The following is a 19,084-nucleotide window of genomic DNA, read 5'->3' on the forward strand; positions in this document are numbered from 1 at the left end:
TGGCCTAGCCACTGTTATTATTTTATTTCTAGAGCCTTGATAAATTCCAATTTGGTATACTTTTGTAAATTATTAACTTTAGATATATTTCTTAAAATTTTGGGTGCATTCAAGACCATCACATCTCCAAAAATATATCCTTCAATGCCCTTTCTACAAACTCAGGGGTCTTCCTATGCTTGGTCTTTCTAGATGTTTATGTACAAACTGGGAAAAATCAACCTCATATTTTCCCTCAGGCATGTCTCAACTTATGCACTAGGAATTGATCCTCTTCTTCCAAAGGATCCTGGCCTTGGCTCTTTCCCTAAAATTAGTCAGTAATCTGGAGGGAAAGAATCCGGAATCTGATTTCTGTACTCAAGAATATGTCTTTATGCACAGGAAGTTTTGGGGCATACCCATGGCTGCAGGAAACCAGACAGGAGTAACTGAATTTATCCTCATGAGCTTCTCTTCCCTGCCTACTGAAATACAAGCCGTACTATTCCTAGCCTTTCTCACCATCTACCTAGTCACTCTTCTGGGAAACAGTCTCATCATTTTGGTGACCTTGGCTGACCCCATGCTGCAAAGTCCCATGTATTTCTTTCTCAGGAACTTATCATTCATGGAGCTAGGCTTCAACCTGGTCATAGTACCCAAAATGTTGGGAACCCTGATTGCCCAGGACACAAGCATCTCCTTTCTGGGCTGTGCCACTCAGATGTATTTCTTCTTCTTCTTTGGAGTGGCTGAATGTTTCCTCCTGGCCACCATGGCATATGACCGCTATGTAGCCATCTGCAGTCCCTTACATTACCCAGTCATCATGAACCAAGAGACACGTATCAGACTGGCTGCTGCCTCCTGGTTTCCAGGATTCCCTGTAGCCACTGTGCAGACCACATGGCTCTTCAGTTTTCCATTCTGTGCCAACAACAAGGTGAACCACTTCTTCTGTGACAGCCCACCTGTGCTGAGGCTGGTCTGTGCAGACACAGCACGATTTGAGGTCTATGCAATTGTTGGGACCATTCTGGTTGTCATGATACCCTGCCTGCTGATCTTATGTTCCTACACTCTCATTGCAGTTTCCATCCTCAAGATTCCTTCAGCTAAAGGGAAGCACAAAGCCTTCTCCACCTGTTCCTCACATCTCCTCGTTGTCTCTCTTTTCTATGTGTCTTTAAGTCTCACTTACTTTAGGCCTAAATCAAAGAATTCCCCTGAAAGCAAAAAATTGTTATCATTGTCCTACACTGTTGTGACTCCTCTGTTGAACCCCATCATCTATAGCTTGAGAAATAATGAGGTGAAGAATGCCCTCAGCAGGACCTTTCACAAGGCTATGGCCCTCAGAAAATTTATTCTGTAAATATTAAAAGGTAAGGTTAATATTTGTTGGATGGAGAGCATATATTTGTGATTCATATCTACCCATTGCTCTCTATTGTGATGAATTCCAGTTGCCAATGTAGTTTAGACATATTATTGCAATCTACACAAAATTTATTTTATTTGCTACTCATATACTCACAAAACTGTATCTTTAATTTTGTTATTTAGTTTCTATTCATAGTCATGAACATAACTCTTAAATCACCTAGAATTTGAGGTGAATAAAGAACAAAAGGAACCCAGAGAACCATAGAGAGATGAACCATGAGTAGTGTGGACAGATGAGGTGGGATTCTCCTGAAGGACTAAGTGGTGGTTAAGAGATCCACAGGGGAGTAAGTAGTATTAGCGCTGTCCAGAATGACATTCTTATCTTTCCAATTTCTTCATGCTTCTAGACTGCCCATGCTTTTCACCTTTCCAATGAACACGTACTTGTTATTAAACCACTTCCATCAGGGTAAAGCAGACTGAAACTATTTGTGCTTGGTTCAGATGAGTCATTTACTGTTACAAATCATGCCATCAAGATCCTTTTGCATGTGTCTTTTATTTCTAATGGTATGTGTGACAAATGTACATCTAGAAAATGAATTTGTGGGGCGAAAGATAAATGCAAGAATAGTATTACATAATTTTAAAAAATCAAGCCATTTAAACTTCTACCAGCAGTTTATTTCATTGATACTTCATCAAGAATATTTGTTATGATAAAATTAATATTGATTATTTCATATGCAAGCTAAATTCAGTGATTTTTTAATTAAATAAAATAAATCTTGAAGAATGAGGAAAAATTGATGAGTGAGAAGAAAGTTACATATTTCATTTGAACCTCTGTATATATGCTACACATAATTAACACAGGTATTCCATTTTTTTCTCTTGAAAGGCTGATAGCATTAGTTTGGTCAAATTCATCCATCTTTCAAGTATCCACTATGATTTATCATGCAGTGTGTATTATTCTTTTGTGCTTAAATTCCAAGTTGATCAATAATTTCAATTTTATAAATACTCTTGTCTGTTTACTTTACAACTCTTGTTTTTCTTGAAGTACGTTTTAATTCTTTGAAAACTAAAACTTCATTTTGTTTAGGTATATCAAAAGCCTTATATTCCACAGAACTCAAAAAAAAAAAAAACACTAGGGGAATATGAAGAGAGTTAGAGTTAGATTTAAAACTATAGAACTTCAAATCCAAAGTATTGCCATAATAACACTTGATGTTTAAATACACAATACACACATACACACACACTAGACAGGCAGATGAATGAGGCCATAGATATTTACCATTTACAACAACAATAGAATGATAATTCCAATCTGTCCACTAGAACACTAAATGTTGAGACAGATGAATGTGATAGTCTAAACTAGTGAAACATCATGACAGGCAATACCATATCCCAGAAACCAAAACCAAATCCATCAAGGGTTGTCCCATAGCTGTGGGTGGAGCCTAAGATATAGGCACTATTTTAAACGATTGTAAAAAGAATATCCATTAAGACTCTAAATAAAAGACGTAAATGATAATTAACTCAATGTTGAATACATCATTACTTTGCACAATAAAATCTTTAAATTATAAATTGTGTGTTGTGTTTTGTATTGAGCTGTGTACATTCACCTGTGCAAGCAACTGCATGCATGTAGAGATGAAAAGAGGTCACTGAGTATCTTCCTCTATCACTCTCTCCCTTGTTCCTTTGAGGCAGGATCTCTCATTGACTCAGAAGCACCATTTTAGATAGGCTGGCTGTCTATAAAGCTCCTTAGACCTGCAGGACTTTGCTCCTTAGTCAGTCTTTAGGTTACATGTCCATGTGGCTATGTCTGGATTTTCACAAAGGTGCTGGAGATTTGAACTCAGATACCCAGATTTGTACAGTAAGTGAGAAACTATCCCCTATCCCTGTCTTTTATAGTATAAAAATTGACAAATGAATGGGGTACTTCAGCTTTTTAAAATGATGCTGAGTTGAAGTGTTATGAGAAAAAAGTTAATTCAAAATAATCTTTGAAAAAGAGTTTATGGGCAGTGATTGTAGATTACATGTGGGTAATTGTGGTACTCCAAAGATGAGGGATGAGTTTGTAGAAAGACCAGTTCATGCAGCAGAACTAAGGAGTCCTGAAAAACACACAAACTATATAAAAAGATGGGGCTTTTTAAGTGACTTTTTCTTCTGTGTCTTCTGTCTGTTCAGAATGCATGATCCCAAAACCAAGAGGATCTTAAGTCTCTGTGGGACACAGCAATGATCATCACATATTGGTTCTAGAGCCAGAAACTCAAGAAGACAACTTGATTACTAATGGAATAATTGAGGAGAAACAGAACAGTAGAGAGGAGACAGTATGAAGACAAGCTTTGATTTCACATGAAATCCTGGGATCAGTCTGCTCCTCCAGGTAACAATAAGGCATAAGCAAGCCTTTTTCCTTACCATGGATCATATAATAGAATACTCATCTATAACGGAAAGAAGAAAGAGAGAGCATTCTTCCAGGTACCTCGGGATCAGAGGGATTTTTAGGATTCAAGGACATTCTTCCATAGGCACCAGAAAATCTGAAAGTAAAGCTTGTGCAAAGTTTAGGGATGTGTTGAATTTTCAAATCATAAATGTGTGTTACCTCTATTTTTAAAATTAAAGTTTCTAGAAACTGAGGGAGGATTCACAGTGTATAAGATTGGCACAGAGGGACAGCTGGAGGATGGGGTGGAATGCTGTGAAAGGCTAACTTCTGGACACAGCATGGCTACTGCACTAATGAACTCACAGTAGATAAATTGATTACCAAACAAGACCTAGACAAGATGAAGACAGTCAAAATTCCAACATCAGAAGAGATGTCCCACTCCAGGCCCTACTTTTTAAAGAGGATGTATTGGTGGCTAATAGCTACTGGAAGAAGGGACAATCATTCTTTTATTGAAGCTTCTCCTACTGGTAGGTGTTCCCTTGGTGGATGGTCCACATCTGTACACATATAAGCAGCACTGATCTCACTTAATAGGTTTTCAAAAAGCAAACCCAAAAACTTATATTGAAAAAGAAACATGTTTGGGGGCATATGTGTAGAGTTAGAGAAATAGGAGTTGATATGAACATATTTCATCATATGATTGTGTAGAATTCTCCACAATAGAGAAAGAGTGGCCCAAGAGGATTGAATGGGAAACGTACCAGTTATCATCTCTATACTTGTCCCTTCAGGAATCTCCAACATCTATGGCTTTGAGTTAAGAAGAAAAAAAAAACAAAAACAAAACTGCAAACCCTTTAACCAAAACACAAAACAAAAACACTTTAAAAAGAATAATGATCACTGAAACTTTAAATCCAAGGGAGCTGGGTTGGATAACTCCTCCAAATTCCAAATTCAATACTTACCCACCAGTGTGAGTTTTCTATGGATGCTCTCATAATGTATTTAAACTAAGTATATTCAAACTCATCTTCCAATGCTAGGCATTTCTCAAATAGCAAAAATATATCCTAACACATAAGAAGAAGTAAGTATTTTCCTTACTTGAACAATACTTTTCATGACATAGTTATTTCTGCAATGGCTTCAGAACCACACAAACACAGGGGACTGACAGCTCTGTTTCCTCCACTCCCACTAAGATACAGTGCCATTGTGGATGTGACCAAGATAATACACAGACTCTTGGCTTCTTAAAGGCATCTTTCTTGACCATCCATATATATATTTACCTGGCTCACAAGGACTAGTAAATTTTCCTATCATTCCTTCAGACTCATTTTTTATATCTAGAAAAAAAGAAAAAAGTCAATACTGCTTTTGTTGCTGTATCATTGTCTCCTGGTTACACATTTATCACAATTGTAACTTCTTATTTTATAAGATTTCTTTCTGTTTGGTTTCCCTTCTAAACTTTATATCCCATTAAGTGGTGGCCATTTACTACTAAATACTTCGCATCAGTTAAGCATTTGATAAGCATTTGATAAGCATTTGATACATGACATTCCAAGTGGATCTTTTGCGTTTCTTCTGTTGTTATGAGAGCATGTGTTATGATTGGACCTCTTGCAAATGCTAGAATGAAAGCGGTGTTGAGGAAAAGGATGAGAGGAAAAATGATGGAGAGCATGGGGTAGCCATAACTATTTTCACATTACTGTTGGTTGTAGGCACCATGCTTGAAACCAAGAAACAATAATGAGCAAGTCAGATACAGTTAATGCTCCGATGGGAAACTTAAAATTGAATACATACTTCAAAGACATTTTTGAGAAATGCAATTTTGAAGAAGAGGAAGCATTAAGGGAAGTCATTTGGCTATGATAAACAGCGGGGAATGAAATAGTCTTGAGACCCAGGCTGGAATCCTCCAGAGTGACAGACATGGGCGCAAAGCAGAGTATCTCTGGAGTGATGAGCACTGCACAGCTCTCAGAGCCTGTTTACAAGAACTGGCCCAGCCAGTACACAAGATTTACCTGAGGTGACTGGCACAGCCCTGAAACAAAGCATCTGGCAGAACTTGACAGTGGCAGAACCCAGAGTCTACTGGATAATGGGATGGAAACAAGCCTAGCCCAGAGTGTTTCTGGGATAACTGACTCAGAACTACTTACTGCTTATCTGGAAAAACAGGCAGGCACAGTAAAAGCCAAAATTTAGGGCTCTCCTGGAGTCACTCATTACCAAATAGCCTGAGGCTACTCCTAGTGACTATCACAGAGGAAAGCTTCTCCGAAGTTTATATTGACAGATGTCACTCACAAGAGGTGAGTAAAAGGTGAGGGGTTGGTGGCATAGACTTACAAGCTTTTGTAACTACGATGGATCATCACCAAAAACATGTCTTCTTTGACAAATTTCTAAGAGATGGGAAAACAGATCAGAGTCTCCAACAAAGCATGTGTAATTTTATAGAATTTGACAAAATACGGATTCTGAGAAATGTGTGAAGCAATAGTGACATGTACTTTAAAATATTAAGTGTGTGTTTGCATATGGATCATCTCAGTTGGTCCCTCACCATCATCCTGCCACATAGTCAGGACTTTTAGTCTATGTATCAGAAAAAAATAGTATCAGTTATGTCAGTGTTCAATTTTATGATGGGTCAAAAAATTATCTCACCTTCAGAACTCTGACCTGCACTGACGACAGAGTCCTTGCTGATAAATCTGTGTGACTGAAAACATCACTTATCTGACAATTTTGCTAAGCACTTTAGTATTTTCCTAGTTCCTCCATGTTTAAGAAAACACAGAACCTCCAAGGTATTAGTCCTGAAAGGAGACACTATGAACAGAGAGATGTTACTGCCCAAGCCACCAACCTCAACTAAGTTTCTCCATTACTTTCACTTCCTGCTATAGCTCACTCTGTGTCTATGTCACAACCACAATCAGTGAGAGCTCTGTATTCACTGTTCAATACGTAAAGGAAACTGAGTTCTACTGCACTGATAATATCCTCACAAACAGAACCTCAGTTATTGAAAGACCATTTTCAGTATCTTCCCAGAGACTTCTCTGCTGTCCTTTCTCTGCATAGTAGGGAAAACAAAACCTGAAAGAGAAGTGGGAAATTATGGGTATGAATGAAGAAGAGAGGAAAGAATATCTCAAAAGGAGAAAATACTAAGTGGAAGGTTGGTAAGGGATGAAAACAAGTGAAGGAAAGTACATAATTACAACTACAGGGAATGAGGCAGATGAGAAGCCCTAAATTTGGTTGGTTGGTTGGTTGGTTGGTTGGTTGGTTGGTTGGTTTTTCTGTGTCTCTTTCAACCCTGAGTCCTCAGGAAGATACACCAGGAGGCATTTCAGAAAACAGTAGACAAGCAAAGCTGCATAATGACAGCTCTAATACCTTATCTTTCATTCCATCCAAATCTTCATTTAACTTAAGCACTGCCATTCGCTGGCAGTACTTTAAGAGCAGTCTCCCCTTCCTGAAAGCCAGAGAGCTATATAACTAGTTGGGTTCACATGAAGTCCCTGAACTTTCCTAAGTGTTCTTTTTGATAACCATTTTCTTTCTTTTCGCTTGTTTTCCAGTATCTAACTGGAGTCATACAGCTCTGTGTCCTTAGAAAACTGTGCTAACCACAGTCCAACCTGGCACTGGTCGTGGCTAGACTTCAAGGGATTATTTTTAAATTATTTAACAATGTTTTAACACAATATTTGATAAGTCTTTAATGAAGTTGTAGAAACTATAGCTAGTACTTCATAAATGATCTGTTACTATGTAAACAAATATCAAAGAAGGATTTTTGTTGTTATTGTTGTTGTTATTCTTTTCTTATTGAAAACATTTTTCTCACATGATTTATACTAATTACTATTTCTTCTCCCTCTATCCCACTTTCTCTCTCATCCAGATCCACGCACTACCACCACACTTTCTGTCTCTCATTGGAAAACAAACAAACTTCTAAGGGAATATAATATGATATGATATGGTAAAGCAAAAATTAACATGTCAGAATAGGATAAAACAGATAGAGAGAAAGAGGCCCAAGAAAAGGCACAGAAAATAGATAAAGACACAGAGGCCCATATAGAGAAGCCAAGGTTGAGGATTTTTAAATAGATATTAGTCAGCAAAAACATTAAGTATCCCTGTTTTGTATTTCCCTTTCCTTCTGAATTTTCAATGCCAGACTCTTGAACCTGCATGGGACTTGAGTGTCTTATTTTCTAGGATGCATTTCTAACACTCTCTACACCCAAATGCCTTGCTTTCTGACAACTTTATTGTGCAGCATTGCTCATACACACCACACACAAAGCATACATTCTACCAGCAAATTCGATAGTGATATGTCTAATTATGGAGAAGGCTATTTCTACAAGAGCAGAGATGATCACTTGGCATCAATTATCAGTTATGACTTTTGAGGACTACCACACTGAGCATAATTGGTATTTATTCAATAATTATTTTTCTTTTGTCTTAGAAATTTGAATATTATAGGCTAAAAAGAGTTTGGACAATGGGTTGGATGGATTTGCTTCTTATCTTAGAAAGAAAATATATCATCAGTTGTCATCATCATCATGGCTTTTACTGAGCATATATAATGCATAAGACCGCATGCTACACATTTTAATTTTGTTCCTTTATTTAAGATTCTCATCATCAAAGTCTGAGGCTTCAAATTTTAGAACTTTGCTATTAATGAAATCTTCTATTTCTTTCTCTTGGAAATTCTTTCTTAGTACTGACATCTGGATGTTCGAGGTGGATTTTACTAACACATAATGTATGACCATCAAACACCTCAAGAGCCAAGCACAAGTTATCCAAGAGGAGATAATATAAAAGCTTACATAACACATCAGGATTCTCCCATGAGTCTGATGTCATCTCAACTATGTTTTCTTTGATCATATATACTATCCTTGAGAGTTCTTCCTCTCTGAAATGCATATATGTTCACCTCTGTGTTATAAATCCTGATGAGTACATAAATAAGGCCTCTTGCAATAATATTAAATCTTTCTCAATATTAAGAGTCTGGATATTGGGACAGTTTTAGAACTACTACTCAGGAATCATTTCCATTTAATTGTTATGCCTGTTTCTTATTTTTTTCTCTTCTCCCATTTTACTATACAAAATGTGCAGAGTCAAGCTTCATCATCTTCCATTGTACATCAAGACCCCTCACTTCAAAAACATTTTCCCTGTCTTTCTTAACACTACTGACTATTGAAGAGTACTAGGGCAGGAAGGTAAGTGGAGTTGTACCTTCATGCGTTCTCCACAGAACAAAGAAAAGCTTGGACATGTACAAATATATATAATGCATCTTAGTTTAACTGGAGGGGAAAAGCAGAATTTTTTCCCAATGGTCAAAATGTCATACATTTTGGAGAGAACAAATGCTTGATATTAAATAGTAATAACAAATGTAGAATATAGAACCACATAAAGTTCCCTATTTAGAGTACAATATAAACTTATAACGTAGCATGTGAAAGCTTTTTCCACCTTCCTGAATCTTGAATGCCCAATGAGATCATGCAAAAGAATGACCTGGGGAAACTGGACAATTGTCAGGGAATTTATTCTTATGAGCTTCTCAAGTTTGTCCTATGAAGTACAGGCTCTACTATTTCTCTTGTTCTTGATCATTTACCTAGTCACACTCATGGGCAATGTCCTCATTATCCTGGTTACTACAGCTGACTCTGCCCTGCAAAGTCCTATGTACTTCTTCCTCAGAAACTTATCTTTCCTGGAAATAGGCTTCAACTTAGTCATCGTGCCCAAGATGTTGAGTACTCTGATACTCCAGGACAAAACCATTTCCTTCCTTGGCTGTGCTACTCAGATGTATTTCTTCTTTTTCTTCGGGGCTGCTGAGTGCTGCCTCCTGGCCACAATGGCATATGACCGCTATATGGCAATCTGTGATCCCTTGCACTACCCAATAATCATGAGCCGCAGATCCTGTGCCCAGCTGGCAGCTGCCTCTTGGTTCTCAGGGTTCCCAGTGGCCACTGTGCAAACCACATGGATTTTCAGTTTCCCTTTTTGTGGCCCCAACACGGTAAACCATTTCTTCTGTGACAGTCCCCCTGTCATAGCCCTGGTCTGTGCTGATACCTCCCTGTTTGAGCTGGAGGCTCTAACAGCCACTGTCCTATTCATCCTCTTTCCTTTCTTGTTGATCCTGGGTTCATATGTCCGCATCCTCTCCACCATCTTCAGAATGCCTTCAGCTGAGGGGAAACGCAAAGCCTTTTCCACTTGTTCCTCCCATCTCCTGGTTGTCTCCCTCTTCTACAGCACTGCCATCCTCACATACTTCCGGCCACGCTCAAACACCTCCCCTGAGAACAAGAAGATGTTGTCACTCTCCTACACAGTTGTCACTCCCATGTTGAACCCCATCATCTACAGCTTAAGGAATAATGAGGTGAAGGCTGCATTGAGGCGGATCATTCATAGAACTCTGGGCCCTCAGAAACTATGATTGACTTAGAAACTGGCAAGAGCACGGTGTGAGGACAAAACAAAGAACACCGAATTCTCCAAGTGGTTACTCTTTCAGGGGACACTATGCATCTACTGAAATTTTGGACTTTCCACTAGGATCGACTTGAGGAAGAAAGAACACAGATGCTGAAGGAAGTACTGCAGGCCAACTCTGAGACTGAGGTGCTAGGTTTTCTAGGATACTCCTCAGCACTTCAGCTAGGATCTACTGCATGTGGACAATTTCCTGCAACTCACCATATTTTTTTATTTTAATCCTGAAATTCTTGATCCAACTCATTCTTTACCTGTTTTACTTCCCTCAATTTGCCCAAACACATTATCTATATGCTTCAAGGGCATCTTCATCAGTTAGTTAAAATAATTATACCAATAAAGCAAATAAATGTTTTTCACTCTTTCACTCCTTATTTTCAATTGATTTCTTACTTGCATTCAAAGTTTGATTCTGAAAACCACATCAGAACCAATCTAACCCCTGAATAGAAAGTCTAGAACAAAACAAAGTTCTTGCCTGATGCAATTTGTATCCTAGTGAGAAAGAGAGGCAATGAAAAGATTCTTTAAACCTCCAGGGTTTATGATGGTTGGCAATTAAAGAGCTCTGCCTCTGCTGCCAAAATTACAATGTGTCTCATCAAAAAAAAATTGCACATTTAAAGCACATTATCATATGCTCTGCACAGATAATCACAAATTATCCACTGGCAGATGGAATGATGCTTGGTACAAAGGGTGCACAGGCTGTCCAGCTAAGGATAGGGAAAGAAGTTGGGGGACCTGCTATGATACACAAATGTTATTTTGTTTTCTCAACTTTTTTGTGATTTTATTGTGACTGCATAAGCTCAGTTGTTCTTTCAAGACTGTACATTTGATCAACAGAGCAGCCTCTCTTCGGGATTCTTCTCTGTGAACACATACAACTCTGAACTTTCAGCAAACAGTAGTCTTGGTAGGTATGCTGACAGCATACATGTGTGCAAACACATTCCTAACAATGCAATGGCCATGACAGGGTAAATAGCATTTACTGCAGAGGCATTTCCTTTCCACTGATTTTATGATCTGTACTACCTTTTTCTACCATGAGGAATTGCAACCACATGTTTCCTGCACAAAGAGTCCTTTTGCACCATGATAACAAGAGCCCTCTAATAAAAAGCAGCAGTAAAACACATTATTTATTAAAGAATATATTTTAACTGTCAATAACAACACACATGCTTTCTATAGTGTATAAAATTTAACAATAGCTACTCACAATCAAATCCAGTGCTACTCACAGACAAAATATACACATATTGGTACTGATTTGTTATCTCTGTATTGATTTTATAAAACGCTTCTGTGTAGGAATAAGAATTGAATAAAGACCAAACTGTACTAATATTCAGGCCAACCCTTAATTAATAGGGTACTTGGTGATTAATTTCTGAGCTTAATGACAAGCCCAAAGGTAATGAAGTTCATTAAGAGTGAATTATTCTGTAGCAGAGGATTAAATTGTATTTTAAAGTCAAGTCACAAGAGTAAAAGTTTGGGCTGGCTAAAAATTTAGGACTGTGTGAAAGACATCAAAATGCTAGAGATGAGGCCCAAAATGGGTCACTGTGACCAAGGATGGCCACCAATGTGGCAAATATTTCTGTGGACTCTTTAAATACATAGCCTCCTGTCTATCTTTGCATTTGTGATCTGGTCTAAGTCTTGTCAAAAGGATAATTCAGTGAAGAAAATAGGATTGGGAAACATCTGGAAAATATTGAATGGAATGCCCCTGCCACAAAATCCTTACAGCACTGCATTGAAGAACCATGTTCTAAAGCTCTATCTGCCAGGTCTTGATCATTTAAGAATTGGTTGGCTAGAGAGATGGTTCAGCAGGCAAAGGACCCAGGTTCGATTCTTAGCTCCCACAACATAGCCAACAACTCCTGTAACTCCAGTTCCAAGGGATCTGACACAATCTTCTGAGCTCCATGGGCTTCTATATGTGCCATACATAAAAATTCACATAGACACTTAGGTGAACTTGTGCAAACACACACAGGCGCTCACACACAAAAATTTCTTTGAAATATTGAACATTAGGGATTGAAACTTGAACATAAGAGCATGTACCTTGTCAAATACTTAGAAACTATAAATTAAAAAGCAGCATTAATAGAGCAAAATTCATTCAATATAACCACTATAAAAAATTCAATATTGACAGAGAAGCAGGTAGACTAACTCTAGATCTTCACCTCTTCTTCCTCTCTTCCCAATACATCCCCACAGTTTCACTGTCAGTTGTGCAGCAGGCCCCCTCCACAACTTCTCATTTGCTCTGCTCTCATCTCCAGTGTATCACCTTTCCCCAACTCATCCCTGTATCCCAGCTCCTGGTTCCAGCAGAAAATCCCTGGAACCCTGGTGGCTACTCCAGCCATGAGAGCAAGTAGGCTACCTGCAGAGCTTCACTTCCTACTCCTTTCCTCCAAACCAAATCTCCAAGTCTCATCTCCAGCTTGATAGAAGAACCTTGTGCAAACTTCCCTTTCCCTTTCTCCAGTGGATGACACAGATCTTCTCCTCCTACTTTTCTTCCCCCCTACTCATTACTTTATTTCAACCTCCAACTCTAGCAGACATTCCCTGAGAACCTGCCACCCAAGCCTGCCAAAGAATCAAGTATATCATCAAAGCAGGTAGACAAGTTTCAGAACTTCTCTTTCTCTCCTCTTCTCCATATCCAATCCCACAGTTTCATCCTCAGCTCTTACTATCTGTTGTAGTCTCTCCCCACTCTCTGCTCTCATTACCAGGGACTAAGCAGATCCTGGTGGAACACCCTGCTTTCTTTCTCCTATGGACCAATTTATGTACTATCCTAGTCCATCCTCATTTCTAAGATTCAGCCTCAATATCTAGAAAACACATTTTACCTGGAACCTACAATGTCCACACCTAGTGTTAATCCTAAAATTCTATGGAGGAAAAAAAAACAATTCCACTATTTTGAGTCAAATTTGAATCAAGCTTTATTAAATACTGACCAAGATGAACTTTAGTCAGGGCCATTCCCTAGAACTTCCAGCTTTGTGGCCCTGAGACACGTATTGTAGGAGCTTTTATGTACAAAACCCATAGGCCACTGTACTTTTCCCATAGGGCTTTGCTCTTTTCCAAAAACTACAACTCCCAGTATCCCAGGAAGTTATATGATCCTTAGACAGGTAGGGCTCACAGGGTAATTTCAGACATTACACTAGCAGTATCTCAGAATTCCCTACCAGGTAACACACAGTCACCTCACCCTCCTAAGACCAGAGAAGGCAACAGAAACTAAGAACAAAACACACACTCAACAAAGTCAAGGCCATATCAGCACCTAGAAATACAATCTTCACAACTACAGATGTCTGTCTAGATGATAAAATAGTCAATAACATCCAGAACAATATTTATCCACTAGAACCCAATAACCCTACACAGTGGGTCCTGAGAATTGCAACACAGCTGACACACAAGACAGAGACATTAAATCCCCATGATAGAGGTCCTAAAAGAGGAAATAAATAAATCCCTTTTTAAAAATTATGAAAACACAAATAGTAGAAGGAAATGAATAAAACTTTTCAAGAGCTGAGAGTGAAAGTAGGATCAATAAAGACCACACAAAATGAGAGAAATCAGGAAATGAAAAATTTAGGAACTCAAACAGGAGCTTTAGAGGCAAGCCTTACAAATAGAATACAAGAGATGAAAGAGAATCTCAGACATTGATTATTAAACAGAAAAAATGAATATCTCAGCTAGAGAAAATGTTAAATCTGAAAAAAAAATCTGGCTGAAAACATTCAGAAAATATGGCACGATACGAAAAAATAAATACAAATAATGGGAATAGAGGAAGGAAAATGAATCCAGGTCAAAAATATAAAACTATTTTCAACAAAATTATAGAAGAAAACTCTTCTAACCTAAAGAAGGAGATGCCTATCAAGGTATGAGAAACATACAGAATAAATATCAAAAACTTCAAAGAAAAAACCATGTAACATAAAAGCTGACCTACTAGAATAACATCTGACTGCTTAATAGAGATCTTAAAAGCCAGAAGGGCCTAGACACATGTTCTAAAGACTCTATGAGACCAAAGATGCCAACCCAGAGTATTATACCCAACATAACTTTCAATCAAAGAAAATAAGATATTCCATGATGAAAAAAAAATTCAAACAATATCTATCCAGCCCTACAGAAGACACTAGAAGGAAATCTTCAAGCTAACTACAGAAGTGGTTAACCACACTCCCAAATAATAGGGATCAAGAAACACTGCTCTTATATTTTTGATTGTGACCCTATCCTTTAATGGCTGAGCCATCTCTCCTGAGACCTCTTGGCAGAGCCTGGCAAATACAGAGGTGGATGCTCGAAGCCAACCCTTGGACTGAGCACAAAGTCCCTAATGGAGGAGTTAGAGAAAAGATTGAAGGAGCTGAAGGGGTTTGCAACCCATAGGAAGAACAACAGTATCAACCAACCACACCCCCAACACACATAGTTCCCAGAAACTAAACCACCAACCAAAGAGTACACATGGAGGGACTCATGGCTTCAGCCGAATATGTAGCAGAAAATGGCCTTATCAGATATCAGTGGGAGGAGAGGCCCTTGGTCCTGTGAAGGTTCGATGCCCCAGTGTAGGGGAACACCAGGGCAGTTAAGCAGCAGTGGGTGAGTGAGCACTCGCATAGAAGAAGGGGGGAGGAAGGATTGGATAGGGGGTTTCTGGGGGGGGGGACCTGGAAAGGGAGTAACATTTGAAATGTAAATATAAAATATCCAATAAAATAAAATTTAAGAAAAAAAAACACTGGTCATTGATATCTCTCAATAACAATGGTCTCAATTTCCTAATAAAAAGACACAGTCTAACAGAATGGATTAAAAAACAGGATTCATCTTTTTGCTTCATCCAAGAAACACTCCTTAACATCAGAGAATAGATTTATGTTAGAGTAATAGGATGGAAAGTACATATTCCAAGCAAATACACCTAAGATGCAAGCTAGTGTAGCCATTTTAATAACCAACAAAATTGACTTCAAGTCAAAAAGTAATCATAAAAATATGGAAGGACGTTTTGTACTCATAAGTGAAAAATTCCACTGAGAGGACATTGCAATTTTTAATATCTAGTCACCAAATACAAGCATTCAAGTTTATAAAAGAAAAAAGGCAAACAAGTTTATAAAACAAACACTACTGCAGTTTAAATCACATTTTAACCTTCCCATACCCATAGTGAGAGAGTTCAGTACCCCACTCTGGCCAATACACAGGTCATCCAGGCAAAAACTAAACAACAAAAAAATGCTAACTGACATCATAAACCAAATGGACCTGACAGATATTTCAGAACAGTTTACCCAAACACAAAATAATATACCTTCTTCTCAGCACCTCATAGAACTTTCTCCAAAAGGTTACATCTTATCTGACCACAATGGATTAAAGCTAGATATTAGAAATAACAGCTTAAAAATTCATGGAAACTGAACAACTCACTATTGAATGAAAAAAGGGTCAAGACAGAAATTAAGAAAGAAATTAAAGACTATCTAGAATTAAATGAAAATAAATATACAACATACTCAAACTTATAGGACACAATGAAGCAGTTCTAAAGGGTAAGTCCATAGTATTAAGTGCCTATATTTTTAAAAAAATGGAGAGAATCATAGAAGACTGAAGTAAAATTACAATGCTGCCTTATTGATTGTTTCTATTTCCAAGAACAAAAATGGCTTCTGAAATACACTGGAGGCAGGGAAGACTGGATATGAAATCAAGAAGCTTCACAGGCATTAATGCTTCTTTAAATATTAACACTAGCCAAAAATATATTTTAAAAAATCAACAAAATGAAATCTGTGGATTTATGCTCAGGAAAGAAATTTTAGGTCACCACTGCCAAATTTCCACAAGTAGAGGCTAAAGCAGAAACAATTCCAACGAGAGTAGTAAAAGAAACCTTACAATTACCAATTTAAGTTTCATGACTAGACTCAGGAATATAGGTGTATTTATTTTCTAATTAATTGGATCTTTTTAAATACTTTTTCCTCCTCATTCCCCTGAGTAAATAACTCTGACCAATGCTAGTCTTTTAGGTATCAAGCAGATGTGTTCTATATTGGTGTCACTATGGTAAAGCCATTAGTGGGATTTGGTGTTCTCTATATTACAAATATGAATTAATCACTGGACAATTAACAAATGCATGGTGGGGTTGAAAGGGTGAACTTCTTCTTCTCTTGGCCCTTTCAAATGCATCCTCTACCTGCTCACCTTGCTTTTTGACTCAGAGTGTCTGCTGGGTTTATGGGTTGTGTATATAGGCTCCTTAGTTCACCAGGTTCTATCTGGATAGAGTACCAGGGAAGCGGAAAGTAGGTGAAGGTGAAGAATTACTTTTAATCATTTTCTCATGGCTTAGACACACACACACACACACACACAGAGAGAGAGAGAGAGAGAGAGAGAGAGAGAGAGAGAGAGAGAGAGAAAGCTTAGGCCACACCTCTTGCCTAGCCTGGTAGTCTTTGCATACAGCTACCATTCCTGGTTCCTAGTTCCTTCTTCTTAGTCCTCCAGGCATGGAGTTAATTACAACCCTTATATATGTAATTATTTCTTACTGGTTTCAAGACTGTGTATTCATATTGAGGGTCAAGGTAGCTTATCCTGATAAGTATGATTTTCATAAGTCTAAAAAGAATGTGAACTTTCCAGAGAGCCTCATTTACTCTTCCTCATTGTTCTGGTCCTCTTCATTACCCACCTCAGACACGTGCATGCAAACACAAATAGTACTTAGATCACAGTGAGATATTATGTAATATTGTCAAAATTTATTTGATAATGAAAGAAATTCAGAAATAACAAAAGAAAACATTAGGATCTGAGATAGACAACAACATATACCATAGTTAAAAAGATATATTTTTGTCTCAGAAGGTTCTAAGACTTTAGAAAGGTCTTTTTAAAGACCTTCTTTAAAAAGACCTCTGGGTTTTGATGTTTGGGTAATGCAGAGGGTTAAATATTGCCACATACCAATCATATGGCATCACTGACAGGAGGGAACATTGTATATTTGCAAAGAATGAAAGCAGAAGCTCAGAATCTCTTCACTGTCAAAGAATAAATTGGAAGGAAGTATATCTTCCCTCCTATTACTTCATATATTATAACCCTTTTCCTTCAAGAGAGGAAGTATGGGATAAAGGTTTAAGTACGTTAATGGACAAAGTCCAAGGATGAGCATCTTACCATAGCTTGCATTTAGACAGAAGACTACCGAGCATGTGTTAAATGTAGGAAGTCAAGAGTACCTGAGTCAGTGAGTGACTCTAAGCCTTCTTGAGAAGTTCTTCATGGCTACTTTCCACAGAGCTCCCTTTACATCTTTGTTCCTCAGGCTGTAGATGAGGGGATTAAGCATAGGTGTCACCATTGCATAGAAAACAGACACTAGTTTCTCCTGTTCTTTGGACGACTTTGGGGTCATGTAGGTGATAATCGCTGACCCATAAAAAAGAATGACAACAACGAGGTGGGAACCACAGGTGGAAAATGCCTTGAACCTCCCTGCAGCTGATTTCATCTTGACAACAGTCACTATGATATGCCCATAGGACACTAGAATTAGGGAGACAGGTATGAGGAGAATCACAACCCCCATGAGGAAAATGGCCATCTCTGAAGTTTGAATGTCTGTAGATGCCAGGGTCAAAAGTGCAGGAGCCTCACAAAAGAAGTGAGCAATACTGTTGCTGCCTCGATAGGGAAGTCTTAGTGTGAAAGTAGTGTCCACCACAGACACTAAAATGCCACTAGTCCATGACACTGTAGCCAGCTGGATGCACACCCTCCATGTCATGATGCTAGAGTAATGCAAAGGGTTGCAGATAGCCACATACCGATCATAGGACATCACAGCCAAAAGGGCACATTGTGTACAACCAAAAATGAGAAAGAGCAGAAGCTGAGCCGCACAGCGTCTGAACGAAATGGTCTTTTTCTTTGAAAGGAGATGGATGAGGGCTTGTGGAACAATGTTGGTAGAAAAGCAAAGGTCAGCCAGAGACAAGTTACACAGAAAAAAATACATGGGTGTGTGAAGCCGAGAGTCAGCTCGAACAAGAAACATGAGAAGTAGATTTCCAAATACAGTGACCAGATAGATGCCCAGAAATAAGATGAATAGCAGCTTCTGGGTGTGGGGGTCATCAGAGAGTCCTAGAAGGAGAAATTCGGTCACCTGTGTCTGATTTGCCTGTCTCATAGTTCATCTGCTGTTTCTGCAGGAAGTCTCTATGAACACGGGAGTGTGTAATACAAAATTAATTTATTCAGAGTTTGGAGAGTTTAAAGATAGCCCCAATCACTGGGAAACATTTCAAAACTTGCCTTTATTGGTTCTTCAGAAGATTATCATGCTATAAGAGTTCAAGCATTTCCAATGCTTGGACACCAGATCTTTATGAGATGGAACATTGTTGTAGGTGTAGATGAAAAGAATCATCTTTTTTTTATTCTGGACATAACACAATGATAAATCAGACTGCATTAATCTGTAAGGCTGTAATGTGAGGTCCCAGTGTATTATCAGTGGACTCCTCGTGGTTTATG

At 38.3% G+C, this 19,084-nt stretch overlaps 3 protein-coding genes across 3 annotated transcripts; 2 read left to right on the top strand and 1 right to left on the bottom strand.

Annotated features, from left to right (window-relative positions):
* The first annotated feature begins 403 nt into the window (after positions 1 to 403).
* LOC114621744 (olfactory receptor 10A5-like) lies at positions 404 to 1,357 on the top strand. Its single transcript, XM_028768105.1, has one exon. It carries the CDS (start codon positions 404 to 406, stop codon positions 1,355 to 1,357), a length of 954 nt encoding a protein of 317 aa, XP_028623938.1.
* Positions 1,358 to 9,407: 8,050 nt separating this feature from the next.
* Positions 9,408 to 10,379, top strand: LOC114621734 (olfactory receptor 10A4). Its single transcript, XM_028768095.1, has one exon. The coding sequence runs from the start codon at positions 9,423 to 9,425 to the stop codon at positions 10,368 to 10,370; it is 948 nt and encodes a 315-aa protein (XP_028623928.1). The 5' UTR covers positions 9,408 to 9,422; the 3' UTR covers positions 10,371 to 10,379.
* A 7,324-nt stretch (positions 10,380 to 17,703) lies between these two features.
* Positions 17,704 to 18,828, bottom strand: LOC114621747 (olfactory receptor 2D2). Its single transcript, XM_028768107.1, has one exon. It carries the CDS (start codon positions 18,735 to 18,737, stop codon positions 17,790 to 17,792), a length of 948 nt encoding a protein of 315 aa, XP_028623940.1. The 5' UTR covers positions 18,738 to 18,828; the 3' UTR covers positions 17,704 to 17,789.
* Positions 18,829 to 19,084: the final 256 nt, after the last annotated feature.

The sequence above is a fragment of the Grammomys surdaster genome, unplaced genomic scaffold, assembly GCF_004785775.1.
Source record: "Grammomys surdaster isolate TR1022 unplaced genomic scaffold, NIH_TR_1.0 184, whole genome shotgun sequence".
In the NCBI taxonomy this organism is placed as follows: Eukaryota; Metazoa; Chordata; class Mammalia; order Rodentia; family Muridae; genus Grammomys; species Grammomys surdaster.